At 42.3% G+C, this 19852-nt stretch overlaps 1 protein-coding gene across 4 annotated transcripts in view; it reads right to left on the minus strand.

The window, feature by feature from the left end:
• Positions 1 to 761: 761 nt before the first annotated feature.
• The window catches only part of LOC114464373 (adhesion G protein-coupled receptor L1), a 55983-nt gene continuing 36892 nt past the window's right edge, over positions 762 to 19852 (minus strand). For 2 of the 4 annotated variants that reach the window (XM_028448700.1, XM_028448524.1), the window contains 20 exons: positions 18815 to 19079; positions 18387 to 18726; positions 17153 to 17446; positions 15340 to 15443; positions 14928 to 15113; positions 14768 to 14806; positions 14276 to 14456; positions 14070 to 14192; positions 13759 to 13976; positions 12813 to 12986; positions 8582 to 8794; positions 7393 to 7613; positions 7240 to 7306; positions 7055 to 7143; positions 6146 to 6314; positions 5925 to 6074; positions 5738 to 5834; positions 5538 to 5648; positions 4491 to 4514; positions 762 to 3670 (listed from right to left, as the gene is read on the minus strand). In XM_028448700.1, coding sequence (XP_028304501.1) covers positions 1704 to 3670; positions 4491 to 4514; positions 5538 to 5648; positions 5738 to 5834; positions 5925 to 6074; positions 6146 to 6314; positions 7055 to 7143; positions 7240 to 7306; positions 7393 to 7613; positions 8582 to 8794; positions 12813 to 12986; positions 13759 to 13976; positions 14070 to 14192; positions 14276 to 14456; positions 14768 to 14806; positions 14928 to 15113; positions 15340 to 15443; positions 17153 to 17446; positions 18387 to 18726; positions 18815 to 19079 — 5032 coding nt within the window. In that variant the 3' untranslated portion in view covers positions 762 to 1703. The remainder of the gene's footprint in view (positions 3671 to 4490; positions 4515 to 5537; positions 5649 to 5737; positions 5835 to 5924; positions 6075 to 6145; positions 6315 to 7054; positions 7144 to 7239; positions 7307 to 7392; positions 7614 to 8581; positions 8795 to 12812; positions 12987 to 13758; positions 13977 to 14069; positions 14193 to 14275; positions 14457 to 14767; positions 14807 to 14927; positions 15114 to 15339; positions 15444 to 17152; positions 17447 to 18386; positions 18727 to 18814; positions 19080 to 19852) is intronic. The other 2 variants (XM_028448618.1, XM_028448773.1) reach the window with 2 other exon arrangements.

A 19852-nucleotide genomic window follows, 5' to 3' on the forward strand; every position in this document is an offset into this window, starting at 1 on the left:
TTTTGGCTGACATGCATCTAGGCTTGAAATTAAGAAATTATATTGTGGGCGGGGTTCCTTGAGCAGTTAAAACATGCCCAGTCTACCATAAGCATAGAATCTCCATAGAACAACTATACAGTATGACAGTACCTACTCAATACTCAGTACCCAGATAGCACAGAGATACCTCGTAATTATCTCAATCCAACCTACTTTCCACATATTGCTCGACAGGTGTTAATTTCTATAGGAGGGGCAAGGCCAACAGTGGTGGTTCGTGGCGTAAGAAGCCACCAAAACTTCACAAACCACCAAAATTTGATTGTAATAGCCGGGTTTCAATCTGTAGAGGGCAGTCACTCTTACATTTTTACAACATAATATGCCAGGGGTTTGACAATAATCAAATAAACAACACTATACCCATTTTTGGGGTTTAGTTACTCTTTAAGTTGAAGTCAGAGACAACACCTGAAAAGACATTGGCCTAATGGCCACTTGTCAACAAGAAATGCCAACACCAAGCAAGGCACGAGAGACGAGTCCCTTATATTTATGGGACAGGAGCAAAGAAACGTTGCCTTAGAGCCAAAAGGTTTGTATCATTTGGAACCAGTCCATTTAAAAATCTTCTACCAGTCCCATGTGTATGTATCCTAATGGTGCTTTAGTTTTCTCCCACAGTCCAAAACATGCCTGGTTCATTATGGAAATTCTTAAAAATGGGATTTAATGCTAGTGTAGGTTATCTCTTCAATAGACTCACCCAACAACAGGGATATTTTTTCATACAGGAGCAACAAACAGAGAAACTTTAATTTCACATGTTTACTTCAACTTCAATAGCAATACAAGACAATCAGAACACTTGAGGTCAGTATGTACAGGGTCTCGAGGGGTTGCAGAAAAGTTCTGAGGTTTTAAATGATCTCTGTAGTCAAGAGTTTGCTTACTATGACAAAGTGTGTGGCAACAAGTTCGCCATCAGCAACAGCGGGTTGCAGCGCAAAAGTTAGTGTTATGAAGTGGATTGGGATCATCCAAGAGTTCAAAATCAGTCATAGAGGATGTGTGTAAGAGCCCCTCTAGTTGGTATAGATAAAATGCTTTTCTGTGATACATTAATTATACAAGAATGATCTATATACACACGCCCACAATCTCTCTTTCACACATGTACACATCCTCACACGCACACATGCTCATCAAGCTACAGAGACCCAAACAAACACACTCTGCAGCACTTCTTCCTACAGTATGTAGCCTTAAGCCACTATAAAGTCATGCACATGTTCTTTGAAAGGATTTTTTGGCGGCACACAAGTGCTTCTTTGACACACGGTTTGTTTGCTACAGGGAGGGGCAACACCCAGCCAATGAAGCAATAGGAACCTAGATGACAGGCCAGTAAAAAAAAGCACCGATGACATGGGAAGACACAGTAGGGGTTCAGGAAGTAGAACAGAAGAGAGGAGGAAGATTTAGGAAATGAATGACAGCCATACAAAAGTAACAAAACATGAAGAGGGGAAGACTCGTGGTGACCAGGAAATAGAAGCAGGGAGGAGCCAATCGCTGTCATTGGGAAGTTACATAAATCATTCATCATTATCCTTTTTATCATTTTCATCATGATTTCCAACTGTTTATTCTGGTCTTTTTGTTTCCCATCATCTTTCTCCTCCTCCCTGGTTTCTATCCCCCGATCACCACCGCCCTAGTCACAGGCTCGTCACTCGCTGCATCTGTCCATCCTCTCCTTCAATATTGGGCTCCGGTGTGTACCCTGCTTCTCCATTGGGCGCCATTGGCGGCGGCTGGTAGAAGGTCTGCAGATGATTAGGCCGTGGACCAAGCGGGGGTCGCCCCAAGCTATAGGGCAGCTCCAGGGCGGGCCGCTGGGGCTGACCGGTGGGACTGACTTCCTCTAGACCTTCAGGACTGCTGTCTGGGTAGGAAAGAGTGGGGGGTGAGGTGCGGGTGTAGAAGCGAGGAGGAGAACTACTGCGACTGTACACCTGTGGAGAGTGGCGGGGGTAAAGGTTGCTGGGAGGAGAGTTAGTCTCCCTTGGAGAAAAGATGTTGGTTGGAGGAGAACTTCGTGGGAACATGCTCATTGGTGGAGCACGTCGATCTCCAGGGTACAGAGGAGAGGGGTTTGAATCCTGCGCATACATCGGTGAGGCGTCAGCATCAAGGTCAAGATCAGGTGTCAGAGGCAGAGTGAAGTCGTCAGAATCTTCACGTTCGGCATGATACCGAAGAGAACCTCTGTCTTTTGCTCGTGTAAGCCCATCTTTGCTCTCAAAGAGGAGGGACTCCTCCCTGTCAATGTCTATTCCTCCTCTCCACACGTCTAGTGCTCTGTCTTTTTCATTGCTCTCCCGTTCCATCCCTCCTCTCCAACCATCTCTGTCTTTCAGAAACAAAGTCTCCTCTTTCTCTCCTTCAATCCCACCTCTCCAAGCATTAATGCCAAAATCTTTCTTCTGCGTAATAAAAGTCTCTCCCTGCTCTGTCTCGGCTCCTCGCCACACCTCCAGCCGACCATCTCTCTTCTCCAGAATGTGAGACTCTTCTCTGCCTCTCTCACTCCCACTCCTCCATTCATTGATCTCTCCATCTCTCTTCTGGGAGGTAAAACTTTCATCTCTTGCTCTCTCGACAGCTCCTCCCCATCCATCCATTATCGGATCTCTTTTCAGTAAAAATGTCTCATCCTTCTCTCTCCATGTTTCCACGCCCACTTCCCTCTGTTTCATGAGCAGGGGCTCTTCTAAGGCCTTGTACAGCGGCTCTGTCTCTTGTGGTGGAGGGGGTGGAGGAGGTGGGAGAGGTCTGTCCCGGTAACGATCCCTGTCCCTTTCTCGTTCTTTGTCATTTACGAATCCTCCAGTTGTCTCTACTGTGCTGCGGTGGCGAGACAGTGTACCAGGGTTTCGGCTCAGAGTCGAATATGGCCGAGCTTGAACATCTGGTACAGGTGGACGTGCTTGTGGCCTGTCCGGGAGCCCACGGCGACCCAAAGTACCTTGCAACTGTAGTCGATCCACATCTTTAAGGAACTCGCGGGTCTCAGAATCTCCAGAGACACGAAAGTGTGACCAGCCATCTTGCAGGCGTTGTGCTGTGGTATGATCTTGTCCAGCTGCCGTGGCGTGTGTTTCTGGGTCTTGTGTGTGCTGCCTTGTGAGTGCCCAGCCCTCTTGTGCATTGTGGCGTGCATTTGGCTGCATGGTGGAAGCCCAGCCCTCTTGAGGTTGTTGTTGTGCGTGTCGAGTTAAAGTGGCAGTGTGTGTTAGTGCCGCCCTGTCATGGGGGTGCGGCCTAGCCAAGCTCCCATAGCGCTCAGGAGGAACAGGCATGGGGGCAGATGGCCTCAAGTTGCTCTGCACCAGCTCTGAGATGATCATCTTCTCCAATGCCGCTGCATCTGACAGATTTCGACGCAGCCCACCACCGCTGCTCATATCTGAAGCCCCATGTGGTGTCAGCAGGCCTGGGGAGATGTCGTCTCCACTTAATCCAACTCCTCCCTCTCTCAGGAGATCAGCACTGCCTACTACACCCGCTCTGGAACCTGGAGTTGTCCCTAAACCGTGCAAGGTAAAGGTGTTTGGAGTGTAGCCTCCATTGAGACACACACTGTCCAAGCCACAAGACTCCTGGCTCTGTGATGCAGCACCCTCTGTCAGGAGAGGCAAGAAAAAGACAATTACTCAGATAGTAAAAGAAATCATATGAAACTAGGTACTTTACAGTGGAACCACAGTTACTAAATGAAAGAACATTTTGGCATACCATAAAAAATTAGTTTTTGGTAACGAGTGCCAAAGTTTTTGGTTTGTGAACACCCGGCCTGCACTGTGGAGCCTCACCAGAAGAAGGGCTTAAAGGATGCAGTAATAATTCCAGTCTTTCTGAGTCAAACATGCATGTAATAACATTGATTTGACTAGCATATAAACCATTTTGATCTTGAGTTGCTAATCACACACTGATTTGTTTGTATGTAGAGCAAGAAAAACCATAAAATATCTTTGGAAACATTAACAGGTGGTTCCACTGTGAGAAACCAAGGAATGGATGAGCAGAGTTGATTCATCTGTACTATAATAAGATTTCTGGTTTATCAGGAAGATTTTAGTAGTAACAATATGCTTCGATGAAATGGTTGCTGCCGAATGGAGAGATGTGGATTATGCTTCAATGGAAAAATCAAATACTGCACAGTCTGTGGCATGGTTGTCCATCTCCAGACCTGGTTGACAAATGCATGCTTTGAATGTCTCTTTGCTTCAATACCTACAATTCTAGTAAGAGCAATTATGAGGCTTTCTGCCAAGCTAAACAAATGTTCATTTGGTTTGAGGGAACATGGAGACATGTAGACATGTAGGAGTCATTCAGAATTGGATTTGGACATCACTGATCTATGGCTTGAACCACAGTGCACAAGGAAGTGGAGCTTAATGAGTTTAGTGAGCACAACAGGGAGGAGCTCATACTCTGCTTGTTTCTGAAGGTTCCTACTGGTCCAGGTTAAGACAGGAAAACAGAGAGGAACAGTGTCAAAAACAATTAGGAAAGACAATTATTAAAAACAACAGCAACAAAAGTTACATTTGACAAGACAAGGAAAACAAAGAGTTGACAAAGTTGTTTTTTTTAATTTAACCTCTTGAAATTTAAAAAAGTTTGACTCCTTTGTGGATTTTAGCTTACAAATGTAAGGAAAATTAATCAGACATAATCAAATAAGAATTTGATATATATTTCTTATACGATATAACAACTATTCATAAGTTATTTACAAATAAATATTATAGAAAATTTGAGTATTTAGGTCAAATTTGTTGCGGACTGCTGTAGCCGGTGTTCCCAACCGGTGGTATGTGTGCCACTATGGGTACCTGAGCAAATTGCAGGGGATATGAAAAAAAAGGAAAACATTTACACACAAATGATAATTCAATATGACTGGGATTTCCTCCATTATTATACAACTCTATGAAGCCAGCCAGTCTGCACCAGCATTATAGCACCAAACAGTCGAGACAAACGAAAAACTAACAAAGTAAAGGTTGTTAGACTTCAGGGACAACACACAAAAACAACATTGAAAAAAAAAACATGCACAGTGTAAGGTTCAAAGTGATCCCAGAATCAAGCCCAGGACATTATTAATGCTGTGAGGCCAATGTGCTAACCACTATAGCTATTTTAATAGTGAAAATCAACAAAAATCAAGATTGTTGCCCCTGTAAAATCTGTGAGATATGAAATATTTTAATATGGGTTAGCACTTTGATTAGACTTGCTCTTATTAGGTAAAATTTTATAAAACATGCACCAATCCAACAGAATAAAGTCTTTGAAAAATTAAATAAATGTTTTTGTTTATAATATTTTGCTAAAAAGACCCTTTATGGTGTTAATCAGATCACATGATAGAGATGCACATTTGTTCGAATGTGCCATACACTTTAGATTGGAGTGATTTAGTAATACCAGAAATAATAATCATAAAGATAAATAACTTAAAGGATACATACCTGTGGAGCTGAAGGGTTGACTGTATCCCTGGGCCAGCATTGTGTCATAGGGAGATGCTCCTGCATGTGTCTGCAGCACCGAGTTTGTTAGGAAATGGTTGCCCAAAGCAGCTGGTGTTGAAGGGAAAGGAGGAAAATAAACATCCCACTCTTTTGCACTGATAGATAATATCTGAGTGTAAAGAAACAGTAAATCTCACCTCGGTTAAGAGTGGGAGTGTTGTTCACGTCTGCAGCAATAAACGATGATTCAGTTTGCCTCCGAACGGTGTCGTTCCACATCCTTCTGATGCGGCTCTAAGAGGAAATGGATAAAAGCTTCACTTAGATATGAGATGGGGAGAATAGAGATAAATAGATCAGGGTGTAGTGTAGTGAGGCATATACTTGTCTGTTTGCAGTGGCTCTGCGGCTCTGACTGCTGGTGTAGCGGCTGTTGGATCGGAGAGCGGCTCCTTTGACAGAGTCTGGAGAGCTGGACGAGGAGGTCACACAGCACTGCGAGAAGCGCAGACAGCGGCCGTAATCTTTCTGACCCTGGACCCGTGGAGGATGAGGTTAACCCCCAAAAACAAATCAAATACAGACTCGTGAAGACACAAACTGACCTTCCTGGCGAGGGTGCAGTGGAGGATGCTGATAAGAAGGGCCTGAGCCGTGTTGAGGGAGGAGAAGAGATAAGCAAGGAGGAGGGATGGAGATGTGAGGAACATCAGGCCTGAGGACCAGGTGACACTCTGCAGGAAGAGCAACGTAAGGGAGCCCACCGCCCATGCTCTGCACCACACAGGGACCATCAATAAAAAAAGCACAATGAAACACTATTTAATCATGCGTGAATTATATTCAGCTGCAGCTGACATTATCAATAAAAACACAAACAAACTTTGATCATTATTAGTGAGGTGGCAGCTTTTTCAAGGCAAGGCAAATTTATTTGTATAGCACATTTCATCCAGAAGGCAACTCAATATGCTAATGGCTAATAATAGCTAATGCTAGATTAGTGCTAATGCTATGTTAATGCCAATGCTAGGCTAATGCTATTGCTAGGTTAATGCTAATGCTTGCTAATTTTAATGCTTGCCAATACTAATGCAAATGCTAAAACTAATGTCAGTTAATGCAAATACTAGCTAATGCCAGCTACTAATGCTAATGCAAATTAATGCTAATGCAAGTGCAAATTAATGCTAATGCTCGCTAATACCAATGCTAATGCAAATTCATGCTAATGCGGTGTGACGCGAGCCAACACCTGCAACCTCACTTGGATTTTCTTTAGAAAATGCAAATATCCTCGTTTAATTTGTTCAAATGTATTTGTAGCTTGCAATTATGTTTAAGATAAAATACAATTTTCTATTTCTGTCAAGTTTTTATTTTTGGATTTTAAAAACCTTAAAATTACTTGCTTGATCTCAAACTCAACCTCACTTGCTTTCACACTGACACATTTGTAAAAAAACAAAAAAAACAAAACAAAAAACCTCAAATAATGTAAGACATTTACTAACCTCAGGTTGTCATGGCGACTGGAGTCTGGCTTTAAAGCAGCCGTGCTGTGCATCTTATGTAGGGTCATCACCAAAACAACCAGGTTCAACTGTGGCCAGAAACCATGACACACAGTCAACTGTATAATACTCATGAACATATTGGATAAGCAGCTTATTATCTGAACACCAATGTAAAGTCTTACCGTAATGATGAGAGCAACAGGTCCAAGGAAACTCCAGATGAAGTAGTTTTCTGTGTGCAGCCAGCATCTACACACATAGGCAGACAAAAGTGACACAAATAAAATTAGAGACAGGTGTGAGAAGTATTTTATGTGTTTTATGTGTTAACTTACGCAGTTTTTGAGCCATAGCCTCTGAAGTCAATGGCTGCCGACACGGCCACTACCAGGCCAGGGACAGAGTAACCACATACATAGAAATACTTCCTCCTGGAGTTACGGCCCTCGAACACCTCGCGCTGCAGCAGGTAAAGCTCCACCCCCTCCATGCACAGCCAGCAGAAGACTGAGAGGAGCGAGAAATGCAGCAGGCCAGCAGTGATGGAGCAAAGCACCTGCAGATAGAAATAAAAATGAGCAGAAAATATTTAGTTTGGCTGCATCCCGTTAAGACAGTGGTTCCCAAACGTCTTTGGGTCATGACCCCATTTTTATATCACAAATATCTAGCAAACCCAAAGTCATTTTTTCTTTCTTTCTAGAATTAGTTTGGTAACAGTTTACTTGAAGTATCATAAATAAGGTGTCATGAAGGCTGGTAAGGTCTCATTAAGTGTCCTTTGCTAAATTATGACACCTTTAAAACTACGTTGGCATTTTTTGGGTTAAGTGGGGCGATCTAGTAGGGTTAGGTAGGTTTAGGATAAAGGGTGTAACAATACATGTATTTGTATAAGCCTTTTCACACTCTCGTTATGGTTCAGTACTTTCGCATTAGGTCAAAAGTCAAGAGGGATAAACTCACCATGGCTGACGGTGTAGGAAGCGAGTCTGACATACATTTAGATTAATTTCCCCATTGTAGCGTTAATTCCTTGAAAGATTTTTTTGCGTAGACATAGTGTTAGTCTCTGAGGCAAAAAGACCGAGTTAGCTGCTAAAGCTAATGATGCACACAAGCTAAAAATGTTGTTTTTTCCTGACTTTTCAAACTGTTTCAGCTGATGGCGTTACTCCAGTTCACTTATCGACCTGTCCATCTTGTGCACTTCTTTCAAATTTGTAAATTGAATTCGAATAATAGCTTAATAAAAATAATCATGGACCTGGTTTGTGCAGGTGTACCTCGTAAATGTACCTTTTCAAAGTGAGAACTCATACTATCCTTTTCACACTCGGAAATCTCACTTGTCCCATCAATAATAATAATAATATATTTTATTTATAAGCGCTTTTCAAAAACTCTAAAACACTTTACAGTTGTCAAAACAACTACACAAAAAAAACAACAAAAAAACAGTAGATTATTTCAATCTTCATGTTCATAAACACATAACAGTGACTCTAGTGTTTAAATACTAACAGTGTATTTAGTCTTGTTGGCACCGATGAAGAAAAGCAGCTCAGTGAGCAGCAGGTTGGCCCACATGTTGCAGTGGATGGTGCTGTGGTCACTGTGCCATAGCGCCCCCTGGCAGCACAGGGTGGTGAGACAAGCAGCCAGGCAAACCAGTGCTACAGAGATACCGACCCAGGAAACCACATAGACCAGGAGCTCCTCGACACCAGCACCGAACTGACAACAGAAAAACAGGAAGGGGGTGTAAGGAAACACACAGTCATGTCAAAACTAATGTTTCACTTTACATGGAAGAGTCTGGCTGGAGTAAGAACACAGCCTTACACAGGGTTTATAAGTCAAGATCAGTACGTGAAACGAGATTGTTGAACAGGAGCTTTAGTGAATTCAATTAGCTTTGACTGCATTAATTGGGTGCATTTTAAATGCTTGTTAATATCCAATCCAATCCACTTTATTTATATAGCACATTTAAACGTTTCCAAAGTGCTGCACATGAAGATCATAAAAACAATAAAACCAAAACAATCCAAATGAGCTCCACCACTAAATGAGTATAAAACAATAAATAGAAGTAAAAACACATTTAAATACATATATATGCGTTGCAGTGGTAACAAATGTGTTGGATTTTATACAATATTACTGGTGGGTAACTTCACACATTTGGGCCTGTCGGGTGGGGGCTGGGCCCCTCTGTTGATGGCTGGGCCGCCGTGTGGGGATCGGGAGGGTGCAGTCGGGCGTGGCGGGGCAGTGGGTCTCTGGGGGGCATAGGGGGGTGTTGCTGGGGGCTCTCTTTACGAGGTCTCTCCTGGTGGTGCCGGCCTGGTGGGGCGTGGGGTTGCCCCTTCCCTACGGGTGGGGCTTGGTGCTTGTCTCGTCTCCTGGTTGCCTTGGGGGCGCGCCTTGCGGCGTGTGGGTCAGGGGTGGCTTGCCGCGCCGGGGTGGGGGGTGGGCATGCTGGGGGGCGCTGGCCTCTGCGCCGGGGTTGGGGCGGGGTTGCTTGGAGCTTGGTAGGTCTGTCCTGCTATCTGCGGTTGCTGCTCCGCATCAGTTGTGTGCCGTTGGGGTGCCTCGCTGGCGGGGGGCCTTGGGGTTGTGGTCGGTGGCGGGATGCGCTGGGTGCTCGGCAGCTTGGGGCTTCCTCGGATGTGTGTGTGGGGGGCGGTGGCTGCCTCTCGGCCTGGGATCTTGGGGGCGTCTGGGGGGTTGCTAGGCCGTGGGGGGGTGGCCCCCACTCTTTCTGCTGGCCTGGCTGCATCTGCGGGCCCGGGGCAGTTCTTGGGTTTGCGGTAGCGGTTTTTTGCACATATACTGGTATACGATGCACTGGCACGCCTTGGGATGTGGGATAAAACTCATACTGGGCTTAACTTTAGACACGTTAATCCCAAATACCTGCTTTATAATAATAATAATAATAATGCATCAGTTTTATATAGCGCTTTATCATAGACACTCAAAGTCGCTTTTTACAGAATTAAGGCATTATTCTTTCACTCCACACTTAGTGGTGGTAAGCTACTATTGTAGCCACAGCTGCCCTGGGGCAGACTGACGGACCACCATCGGCCCCTCCGACCACCACCAACACTCACTCACACACTACATTCATACTAGGCAATGTAGGTGAAGTGCCTTGCCCAAGGACACAATGACAGATACCACTGGGTTGACTGCCACCCCACTTTAGGTACTACCACTCACTCATTCCCCCTATCCACAGCCACCACCATTATAGCTAAGCTTCACACTTGTTATCTCTATACTGTTCTGTTGGTCCTCCTGTCCACTAACCCCAACCAGTTGAGGCAGATGGCTGCCACCACTAAACCTGGTTCTGCTGGAGATTTCTTCCTGTTAAAAGGGAGTTATTTCTTACCACTGTCACTAAATGCTTGTTCATGTGGATATAGTTTTTTTTCCTTCTTATTACGAATTGTATATTTTGATAGCGCTATGAAATGTTTTTTGTCGTAATTTGTGCTATATAAAAAAAGTTGAATTGAAATGAATTGAATATAGCACTATATAACCACAAAACTAACCAGCTCATTCACACACCAATGGGACTGAGTTGCCATGCAAGGCACTAATCAACCATTGGGAGCAACTTAAGGTTCAGTGTCTTGCCCAAGGTCCCTTTGACACATAGGCTGTGTTCGAAATCGCATACTAACGTACTACTCATACTAAGTCTGACGTCAAAATGAGTATGAGGTGCGTTCACATTAGATAGTTTGAAAAGACTGAGTACGCGAGAAATACCCCGATATATACTATATGGGGACATATCTAAGTGTGCACGGTGGGCACAGTAGTCATACTCAACCGGCCCATGATGCATTGTGAGCGGAACATAAAATCGTCCTCGCAGGCTTCAATCTAAAAGTCAAACATCTCCTTTTCAAAACAAAAGCATCTCTTCTTGTCTTCCATTAGTTTTTAAAGGGGACATATCATGCTAAATCCACTTTTTTAGCCCTTAAATGCATTTTGTTGTATATTTAGAGTGCTTAGAAGTACAGAAAAAATCAAATTAGTCTCTTCAGGTGCTCCGTAGATATCTTTCTATTCTGTTTTGCTCATATTTTTCAATCTGTTCCAATATTCTCTATTACGTTTTTTGAACTATTACATCACAGTATTTGCAGCGGAACTGCCAAATTAGTACATCAACTCCAGGTCCAACACTTCGAGGAATCCGCCATTTTTATTTCTCGCTTTTATTTTGTAGTCCAAGCTCAAGGATGCCGAAGTTACGAGAGGATAAGTCAAAATGTTCGGTTGTTGGATGTAGTAACCCACACGCTTCATTACACCGTCTCCCAGCATCAGAACCTTTTCAAAGTGCCTGGTTGAATTTTATTTTTCACGGAAATGTACCCACATCTGTGGGTAAGGTCATTTTTGTGTGCGTGAATCACTTCAAGGATGACTGCTTCTGCAACCTCCGCCAGTATAAAGAAGGATTTGCCGGAAGACTTTGTCTGATCGAGGGGTCAATTCCTTCTATCTTTGGAGACGACGAACAGAGCACTTCGGTAAGCTGTAAATAACGCTAAAAAGTGTGATGATAAGACGTCCCTGTCATTGTTTTGTTAGCATTAGCAGTTGCACCGTCTTCAGACTTCATATGTTAGCGCTGTGTGCTTGTTTTAGATCCTTGATGATATGGCCTACGTGATTTAATTTAAGTCTAAAGTTTTCATTAGTCGTTTCATTTTGCTGTTTTTGTCTTTGAAAAGACTGTATTAAAATGCATTTCGTAACGTTAGCTTGGCGCTAGCGTTAGCTCGGTGCTTGTGTTAGCTCACTTGTTAGGGTTCTGCAGGTTCATCATCTTCATTTTCATCTCGCTCCGCTGGGTCAGACTCTGGCTCAAACATGTAAGGCTGGATGGACAAGTATTCTGTTGTTGACATTTTGTAAATAACCTCTGAATAAAAAGTTTATGCGCCGCTACATAGCCGTATCTCTTCTATCAAACTACAAAAATGGCCGAGCAGGGTGGAGTTGAACCGAGTGTCACCTGAAGAGGGGGCGGGGTATGGAGTGTCTCATTTGCATTTAAAGAGACCGCACCAAAACGAGTTGCTCTCAGAAGCACATCAGAAAAGGGGTAGAAAAGGGGCCTGTGGAGCTATAATAATGAGGAATTCAGACCAAGCATTGCAGTTCCGCTTTATATAGACCACAACTGTATGATTTATATCTAAAAAGGAAGGATTTAAAACCATGATATGTCCCCTTTAAGACTTTTGTAAATAGGGCTCTTGTTTTGAAATTAACCGGTAGCACAATGGCGGGTCTCAGAAAATCCATGAAATGTCGGCATGAAATGCGTTTCTGTGAGTTTAATTGATCAAATGACCACATGTTGATATTCTACTTGGTCACTTTCTCACTTAAAATGCTTTCGGAACTTTCAAAGGTGGCAAATTATAAGTTTTTGTTGTTGTAGGTTCGAAATGCATCTTGGGAAACTTGTAAATATACTTCGGTGGGAACACTCATCATCTTAATCCTCCTAATCATACTAATAGTATACAGTATATACTCATTGAGTGTGTAGTGTATAGTACGTTAGTATGTGATTTTGAACACAGCCATACACAGTTATATCGACTCCCCAACATTGGGATCAGAAGACGACCCCTCTACCACCTGAGCCATGGTCACCTATGAATGGGTTAATGATATGCCTATCATTCTGTGTGTGTTTACTTACAGCAGGTTGTTGGTATGTCATCAGGACAGCGTAGCTGGACAAATGGTTGCAGGCACAAGTAGTGTGTGTGTTGTTGGTATGTAGCAGGCGGCAGCCCTGTGTGGACCACCTGCCGCTCCCAGGATCACCCGTTGTGTTCCAGAAAGAGCAATTGGGACCAAAATGATTCTCCATCTGTAAACAGAATTGTATTTTAAGACATTGGTTCTCAAACTTTTTTGGCTCAAGAAGCCCCTTTCTCTTACTTTTGAATCCAAGTACCCCCTTTGTCCGACTACAACATTTTGATCAGAATACTGTGATAAAAACAACTTGAGAGCGTAATGATGGAATGAATAAGTGAAAACACACGTATTAAAGAATGTCATTTTGTAAATAAATGGAATGAAACGGTATTTAGTGATTTATTTATTTTTTTGATTTATTTCCATAGTTTTGATCATTTCTGTTCATCTCCTGCCTTGTGTGGGACCAAGACGAACCATTGTATTTTCAGTTCATGTTCTAATCAAAATAATTTCTATCATCATTTTGTGTGTTTTTTGTGTCATTTTGTGTATTTTGACGTTGTTTGTCTGTTCTTTTTTATTATTCTGACAATTTTTCTCTTATTTTGTGTGTTTTTGTTTCTTGTTTATATTATTTCAATTATGTAGTATGTTTCTTTGTTAGTCTTGCGTATTTTGTTGTGATCTTGTGTATTTTTCTCTCATTTATTGTCTTTGTTGTCATGTGAGTTGCTGGCAATATTTAGTATAATTATGATTTTTAACTAAAAATAAACATTATAAAATTGCATACTTTTAATGATACAGTATCATTTGTTAACTCTCCTCTCTGTTGCTCTCTCTCTCTCAAGTACCCCCTGCATTGCCACCGTGTACCCCCATTTGAGAAACTCTGTTTTAAGACATGCTTCATTCTATTCTATTGCGAGTGAACGCACCTGTAGATGTCTGAGTGTGAAAATCACTGGTTCAGTGAGATACACTCTGTTTGATCCTCTGTGCACGGAGGCGGAGATGACATGAGAGTTCACCACCAGACTCCTACGCCGCACCTCTGACCCCTGGGTCAGGCCAAGTCCAAGCCTCAGGGTAGAGTTCTGGGTGGTCAGGAAGGAGCCTAGGTTCTTATAGAGCGTAAGGACCAGCTTCACCTGACCTGTGAGGGAACCACAGAATTGTGGTTCATTTGAAGAGAAAAGAAAAGTTAGGCCACGTGGGAGATTTATAGAAGTGTAAAAAAAAAACACACCATTATTACTATACTGTTGCAATGCCAGGGCTGATATTTGGAGAATGCTGTCACTATCATAGGAGTGAGGAAATGTCAAGTCCTGTATATCTGCCTCTGTATTGAGCACATACACCTCCAGATCTGCACAAATATGAAATGCATAAATATCTGCATAGATTCATGGAAGGCAAAATGGCTTAAAAATTCAACAAAATTCCACATACCAACATTTGGTGACCTGTCACTGAAACGACCTTCGTACAAATTGTTAGCCAATAGAAATGCTCCTTTCTCCACCGCATCTAGTAGGAGTGATGCCGAGCGTGATTGGTCGATACTGCTCATGTCGGCCCACGACATCAGAGCTTCAGGACCCAGAAGGTTGTCCACAGTTTGGACAACAGCCTGCCAGAGACAGAGAGGAGGAGTTTTTATCTTCATTCAGTAATTGATCATCCGTTCATCCATCCACCATCTATTCATCCATCCATCCACCCATGACTGGATCAAATTATACATCCATCCAACCATTCATTCATCTATCCATCCATCATCCATCTATCATCCATGACTCTATCCCTCATCCATCCACTCATCAATGACTCACTCCATCCATCCATCAATCAATGACGATCCATCCATCCATGACTCTATCCATTCATCCATCCATCTATTGATGACTCCATCTATCAATTTTCCCTATCCATCCAACCTACCTGCACGTAGGCTTTGCACGTCCGCTCTCTCTTCTGCAGCTATATGAGAGAAACAAACACCCAACGATTCCCGTTAAATTCATCGTCATTGACATTTTTGTTATTGCGTTTTCAGTAAAAGGTCAAGTACACATCCACCCTGACAACAGGGACAATTCACCTTGTTGTAATTTCGTGCCGCTGACTCTTTATTGGCTGGTCTCAAAGCTTGGAGCTGGGAGTCTAATATGTCCAGCAGCTGCTCGATCAGCTTGACAGACATGCTGACATCACCGGCGTAGATCCGCCCCCGGGTCAGGTTAACCAACTCCCCAGCAATGTTGGCAGCATTCTCTCCACTCTTGATCTGGTGGTGAAGCAGGGGTTGGTTTGTTTATAATGTCAAACATTTTGACATTTAAGAGAAAGCTGTTTGCTGATCGGCTTCAGGGCCTCAGCACAGTGTGGGATGTTTTTATTGCTCGTGTGTGTGTGTGTGTGTGTGTGTGTGTGTGTGTGTGTGTGTGTGTGTGTGTGTGTGTGTGTGTGTGTGTGTGTGTGTGTGTGTGTGTGAGACAGAGAAAGACACTAACCTTCTGTGCAATTTGACTGACCCAAGGAGAAGTGCAGTTGGAAAGGTCAGGCCCTCTGGAGTTCCAGCCCACCGGGGTAGGCATGCATTGATAGGAGGCAATTCCTACAGAGACAGGAAGAGTGACCCAACAAGTCAAAACATATGCAGAATATTTCTGATTAACAAAGCTTGCTAAGGCTGTTAGCATGAATGTAGCTTTCCTGTATATTTCTATGAGAGAGATTTTTTAAGTGCAGTGTAACTTTTTTCTGCCACAAATTGATCAAATCTTATTGTAATTCAAAGGTATGGTAGGCGATTTTTGAATGCTAGCATGATTTTGAATGTAGCCTCCCCCAAAGCTTCGCCTTAACCTCCCTACCCCTCCTCTCTGTGCTCTGTGTCACTCACATGCATGCGCACAGCTGCTGCAGAAGAGGAGCTCAGCTCATCACTTGTATTGTGTAGAAACGTTGTTGTCTCATGTCTCATTCAGCAGTAAGTAAACAGTAAACTTTACTATTATGTATGTAAAAAAATGTGACCAAAAACTCTGTTTTAACTCCGTCAGCGGTGACGCGCTTTCAGTGTGAGCTCGTGCATGTGAGGGATCGAGAACGAGCAGGGAGACAGGGAGACATAATTGGTTAAAAAAAACGGTTCTTTTTTTCCATTGGTTGAAGTTTTTATAGGTTTACAACTGCTACAGATTTTCTTTGTTCCCTTTACAGAACACATAAGATCTTAATTTCTGTCAGGAAATAAAGACAATTTCAACCAAAAACTTAAAAAGTGTATCTGGAGAAAATCACTTACCCAAGCTTTAAGCAAGAAAGTGACCGAGTAATTAAACTCGCGGAAACACATATTTCATGCCGACATTTCGTGGATTTTCGGAGGCCCGCTATTGTGCTACCGTTTAATTTCAAAAGAAAATTTCAACGGAAAACTTAAAAAGTGTACCTGGAGAAAATCGCCAACCCTAGCTTTAAGGATATATTGGAAAAACTCGACATCTTTACCTAAAGTTGAAGAATCAAGTCACAGATACCACAGCACACTTTTAGTATTTTGGAGATGTGAACATTTAGAGAAATGTTTCAGAGTTCAACACAATTTGAGGCACTTGCTATACTTTTCTTGTGTTATTGTTTTAACATGTTCGTCTTTTGTATTGACTGTCCTCTTTCAAACACATAGTAGGGGGCAACACTGCAGATTTGACCACTTTGTAGGAAGAAAAGTAAAAACTAACTCAAGACAATCAATCAGGATATTTCTAACCTTGCTCTGAATTAAAAAAAAAATGATTATGAGCAAAAATAAACTAAAACAATTACCCAGATTATACTCAATGAATTAAAGGTAATGCTATGACTAATCTCTTTAACTCATGCATACTACATTCATTACGTAATTAAAACTTGGTTTTGCTTTTAAAACACAGTTGAAAAACAGGATTAGATCATCTGTTACACATGAGCATCACTCCTTTTTCTCCTTCAAAGATGACTCAAAATAAGAGCGGGCTTCGTGTAATCATCACCTTTGCTCTAAATGCATGTCAATTCAACTTGATTAGAAAGAGGAAAATGCACCGTAGGCTTTTCTACATAATCTGCATAACAGCCTCTCCGTAACACGGATTGATAAACAGCATCTCCACTCACTACAACATCTCCTTCTGTCTCATCTAAAGTCATATTCAAAGAGATGACATTCAATACATTTCAAGTCCTGAAACCCATAGATCAGATGCAAACCTTGATTTGCAACTGTATGTAAAATGTGATTTTAGGTCCTTAAGCACATGTGAGTCATGTCGAACATACCTAGAGACCCTTTAGGGCACGGCCTCTCCACTGTCTCTCCCTTCAACGTGGGGGGCCACTGCACCCCTCGTGCCACCCGGCCTTCACAGCCGCCCACCTGACCGGGGGCCCCGGGGGCCAAGGGTACACGCAGTGGAGGGCGTGGGGTCAGCGGTACAATGGCTGTGATTGGCCGTTGATCAAAGGGTCCTCTGTTGATGACACCTATTGGATGTGAAGCTGAAGGTCTCACCGGGGTCAGAGCGACTGTAGCCGTGTACGAGCGCACAGTCGTCATCAGAGAAGAAAGAGGCCCTGCAGTGGAAAAAACAGCTTTGTTGATGAACTGCGGAAAACTTCTGAGCTTTATTTCCCATCAGGGATGGGGTCAATTACATTTATCAGTTACAATTTCATTTTCAATTACCCATGTTCAAGTACATATCCTCAGAAAGTCAATGAAGTCAAATTACAACTACGTTCTCAAGTACTAAAGTTCAATTCTAATTAATCACAACTACTGAGCCTGAAATAAATAACCTAATAACAGTTCGCCTTCATCTTGTGATAGCTTTCTGTTAGCATCTCTAATGATAACAGGCCTTAAATCAGCTGTAAAATATACTAAAAACAATTATCTATCAACTAATGTATTTCCTATCTATTGGTTACCTTGTTAGGCTACCTAATCAATGAAAATATAGGTTTCTGTATTTTTTGTGTGGGCGTCTGAGCCTTTTTTTTAAAGGCAGTGGCTATCTGTAAGATTGCCGAATCAATATACCGACATTCTATCCATACGCAGCGCCCCTCTTTGGCCAGTTTAGGTCATGTGACTAAGACTAAACCTTACCGTAAACCTCACCCTAACCCTATCTCTAAAAATTGTTGTGATATAGGGTTATAACCTAATCGTGTACTTCGGTAAAAACTTACCAATAGCATCGGGGGTTGTCTGTACAAATAGACACTTTCTTTTTTAAATAATAAAATATGGGAAAGCTCGATATGAATCATAATTTAATAAATGTTTACTACATATGTGTAGAACTGTACATATAACTATAACATGTTTTGTGTTAAATTACAATTGCCAATTTTTATTATATTTTCATGGCAATTAAATAACAAAGTCAATTATCTAAACTCAATTATAACTTCACTATGATTATGACAGAAACAGATTTTTTAAATTGCAATTACACCTATAAGTACAATTATAACTGACCCCAACCCTGCTTCCCATTCCACAAACCTTTAGTGGGTGGCGGTGGTGTGAACTGTAGCGGGTATCTCAGCACGTAATAGTTATTCCAAACATAAAGCTGGTTGTCCCTGGGGTTGTAATCTATAGATGAGATGTACTGGTAAGGATTGGGGAAGGGTATCTGAACAGGCATCTCCTGTCCACGGCTGGTGTCGTAGGCGTACACCACCATGTTGCTCCCAGCACGGCCCTCCGCCTGCCCCTCATCGTCCTGAAAGACAGAGCGCACGGCGTAGAGCACGCCGCAGGCCATGAAGGCATTGCTTGCGCCGCGCTTGTCAAAACCGGTGGCCCATGTACCCTCAAAGCGCAAGGTGTATGGATTCACCTGCAAAACAAGGAAGACAGGCGACGGTAACAAAACTCTATTAACCCCTGTGTCTCAACTGAAACATATCAATGAGTTTCCTTTCTACCTGGCTGACCACAATACGTCCATTATTGGCTTCTGTGGAGTAAATGACCCAAAGGCCGTTCTCGTCCACAGCTAGATCGATGTCCGACTTCCCTCCCCAGCGGTATGGAGAGGTGTCGTGGTAGTTGGCATTGACCACCACGGCCTCGCCACTTTTGATACGTGTCCGCAGGTCGTATTTGACCAGGTTACGTGTTCGTTCCTTGTTGTAAAATACAGCGCCGTCATAAACAACAAAGCCTGTACCATCCACACGGCTGGGCAACCTATAAAAAGACAGAAAACAATGTGTAGTGTCTCAGCAAGCTTATTAGAACAGTTTAGAATATGCCAGAAAATACGATGTTTGTAAAATATGTGAATGTAACACTAAAAATAAATCATAATTTAATAATTCCTGAAAATAGAAAACACATTTTAAACAAAAGGAAAAAGGAAAACAACTGCCACTGCCTCAATAAATAATAAATAAATAATAAAATGCAATGGGTTTTTAATATAATCAAAGCTTTGGTCTCTCTTCGCAAAGTTAGCCCTATGATCAAAGGTGGTTTGCTACTTGAGTGAGCTCAAGCAAAATAAAACCCTTGTCAGAAAAAGCAGGAAAATGCATTTCTTTAAAACCTTTGAATTTATTTAAAATAATTGTCTTTTACATGAACTGTTTTCCATGTTTTGAGTGGCAATTTGCAAGAACTTATTAATAAAGCTGATAATTATGATCAAAGGAAAGGTAAACAGTTAAAAACAGAATAAAGCTCATCAGCTAGCTCAGCCTTCCATAAAAGGGGTGATCAATAATGTAACTAAAGTAGATAGAGTAATGTGACTATTCTGTGTGCATTCGTTTTTTAACCAAAGTCATGATCTGTAAATAAATCTCCTTATTTCTCCTTATATTTTCAAAAGATTCAGCTCAATGTTAACCTATTCCCTCAAACCTTCATATTTAATTTGGTAAACTAACAAACCCAGATTATTTTACAGTGACAGGACTATTTTTTACAAGTTTGTACTAAAAGCTTTAAAATATACCAGA

The sequence above is a fragment of the Gouania willdenowi genome, chromosome 1 (genome assembly GCF_900634775.1).
Source record: "Gouania willdenowi chromosome 1, fGouWil2.1, whole genome shotgun sequence".
In the NCBI taxonomy this organism is placed as follows: Eukaryota; Metazoa; Chordata; class Actinopteri; order Blenniiformes; family Gobiesocidae; genus Gouania; species Gouania willdenowi.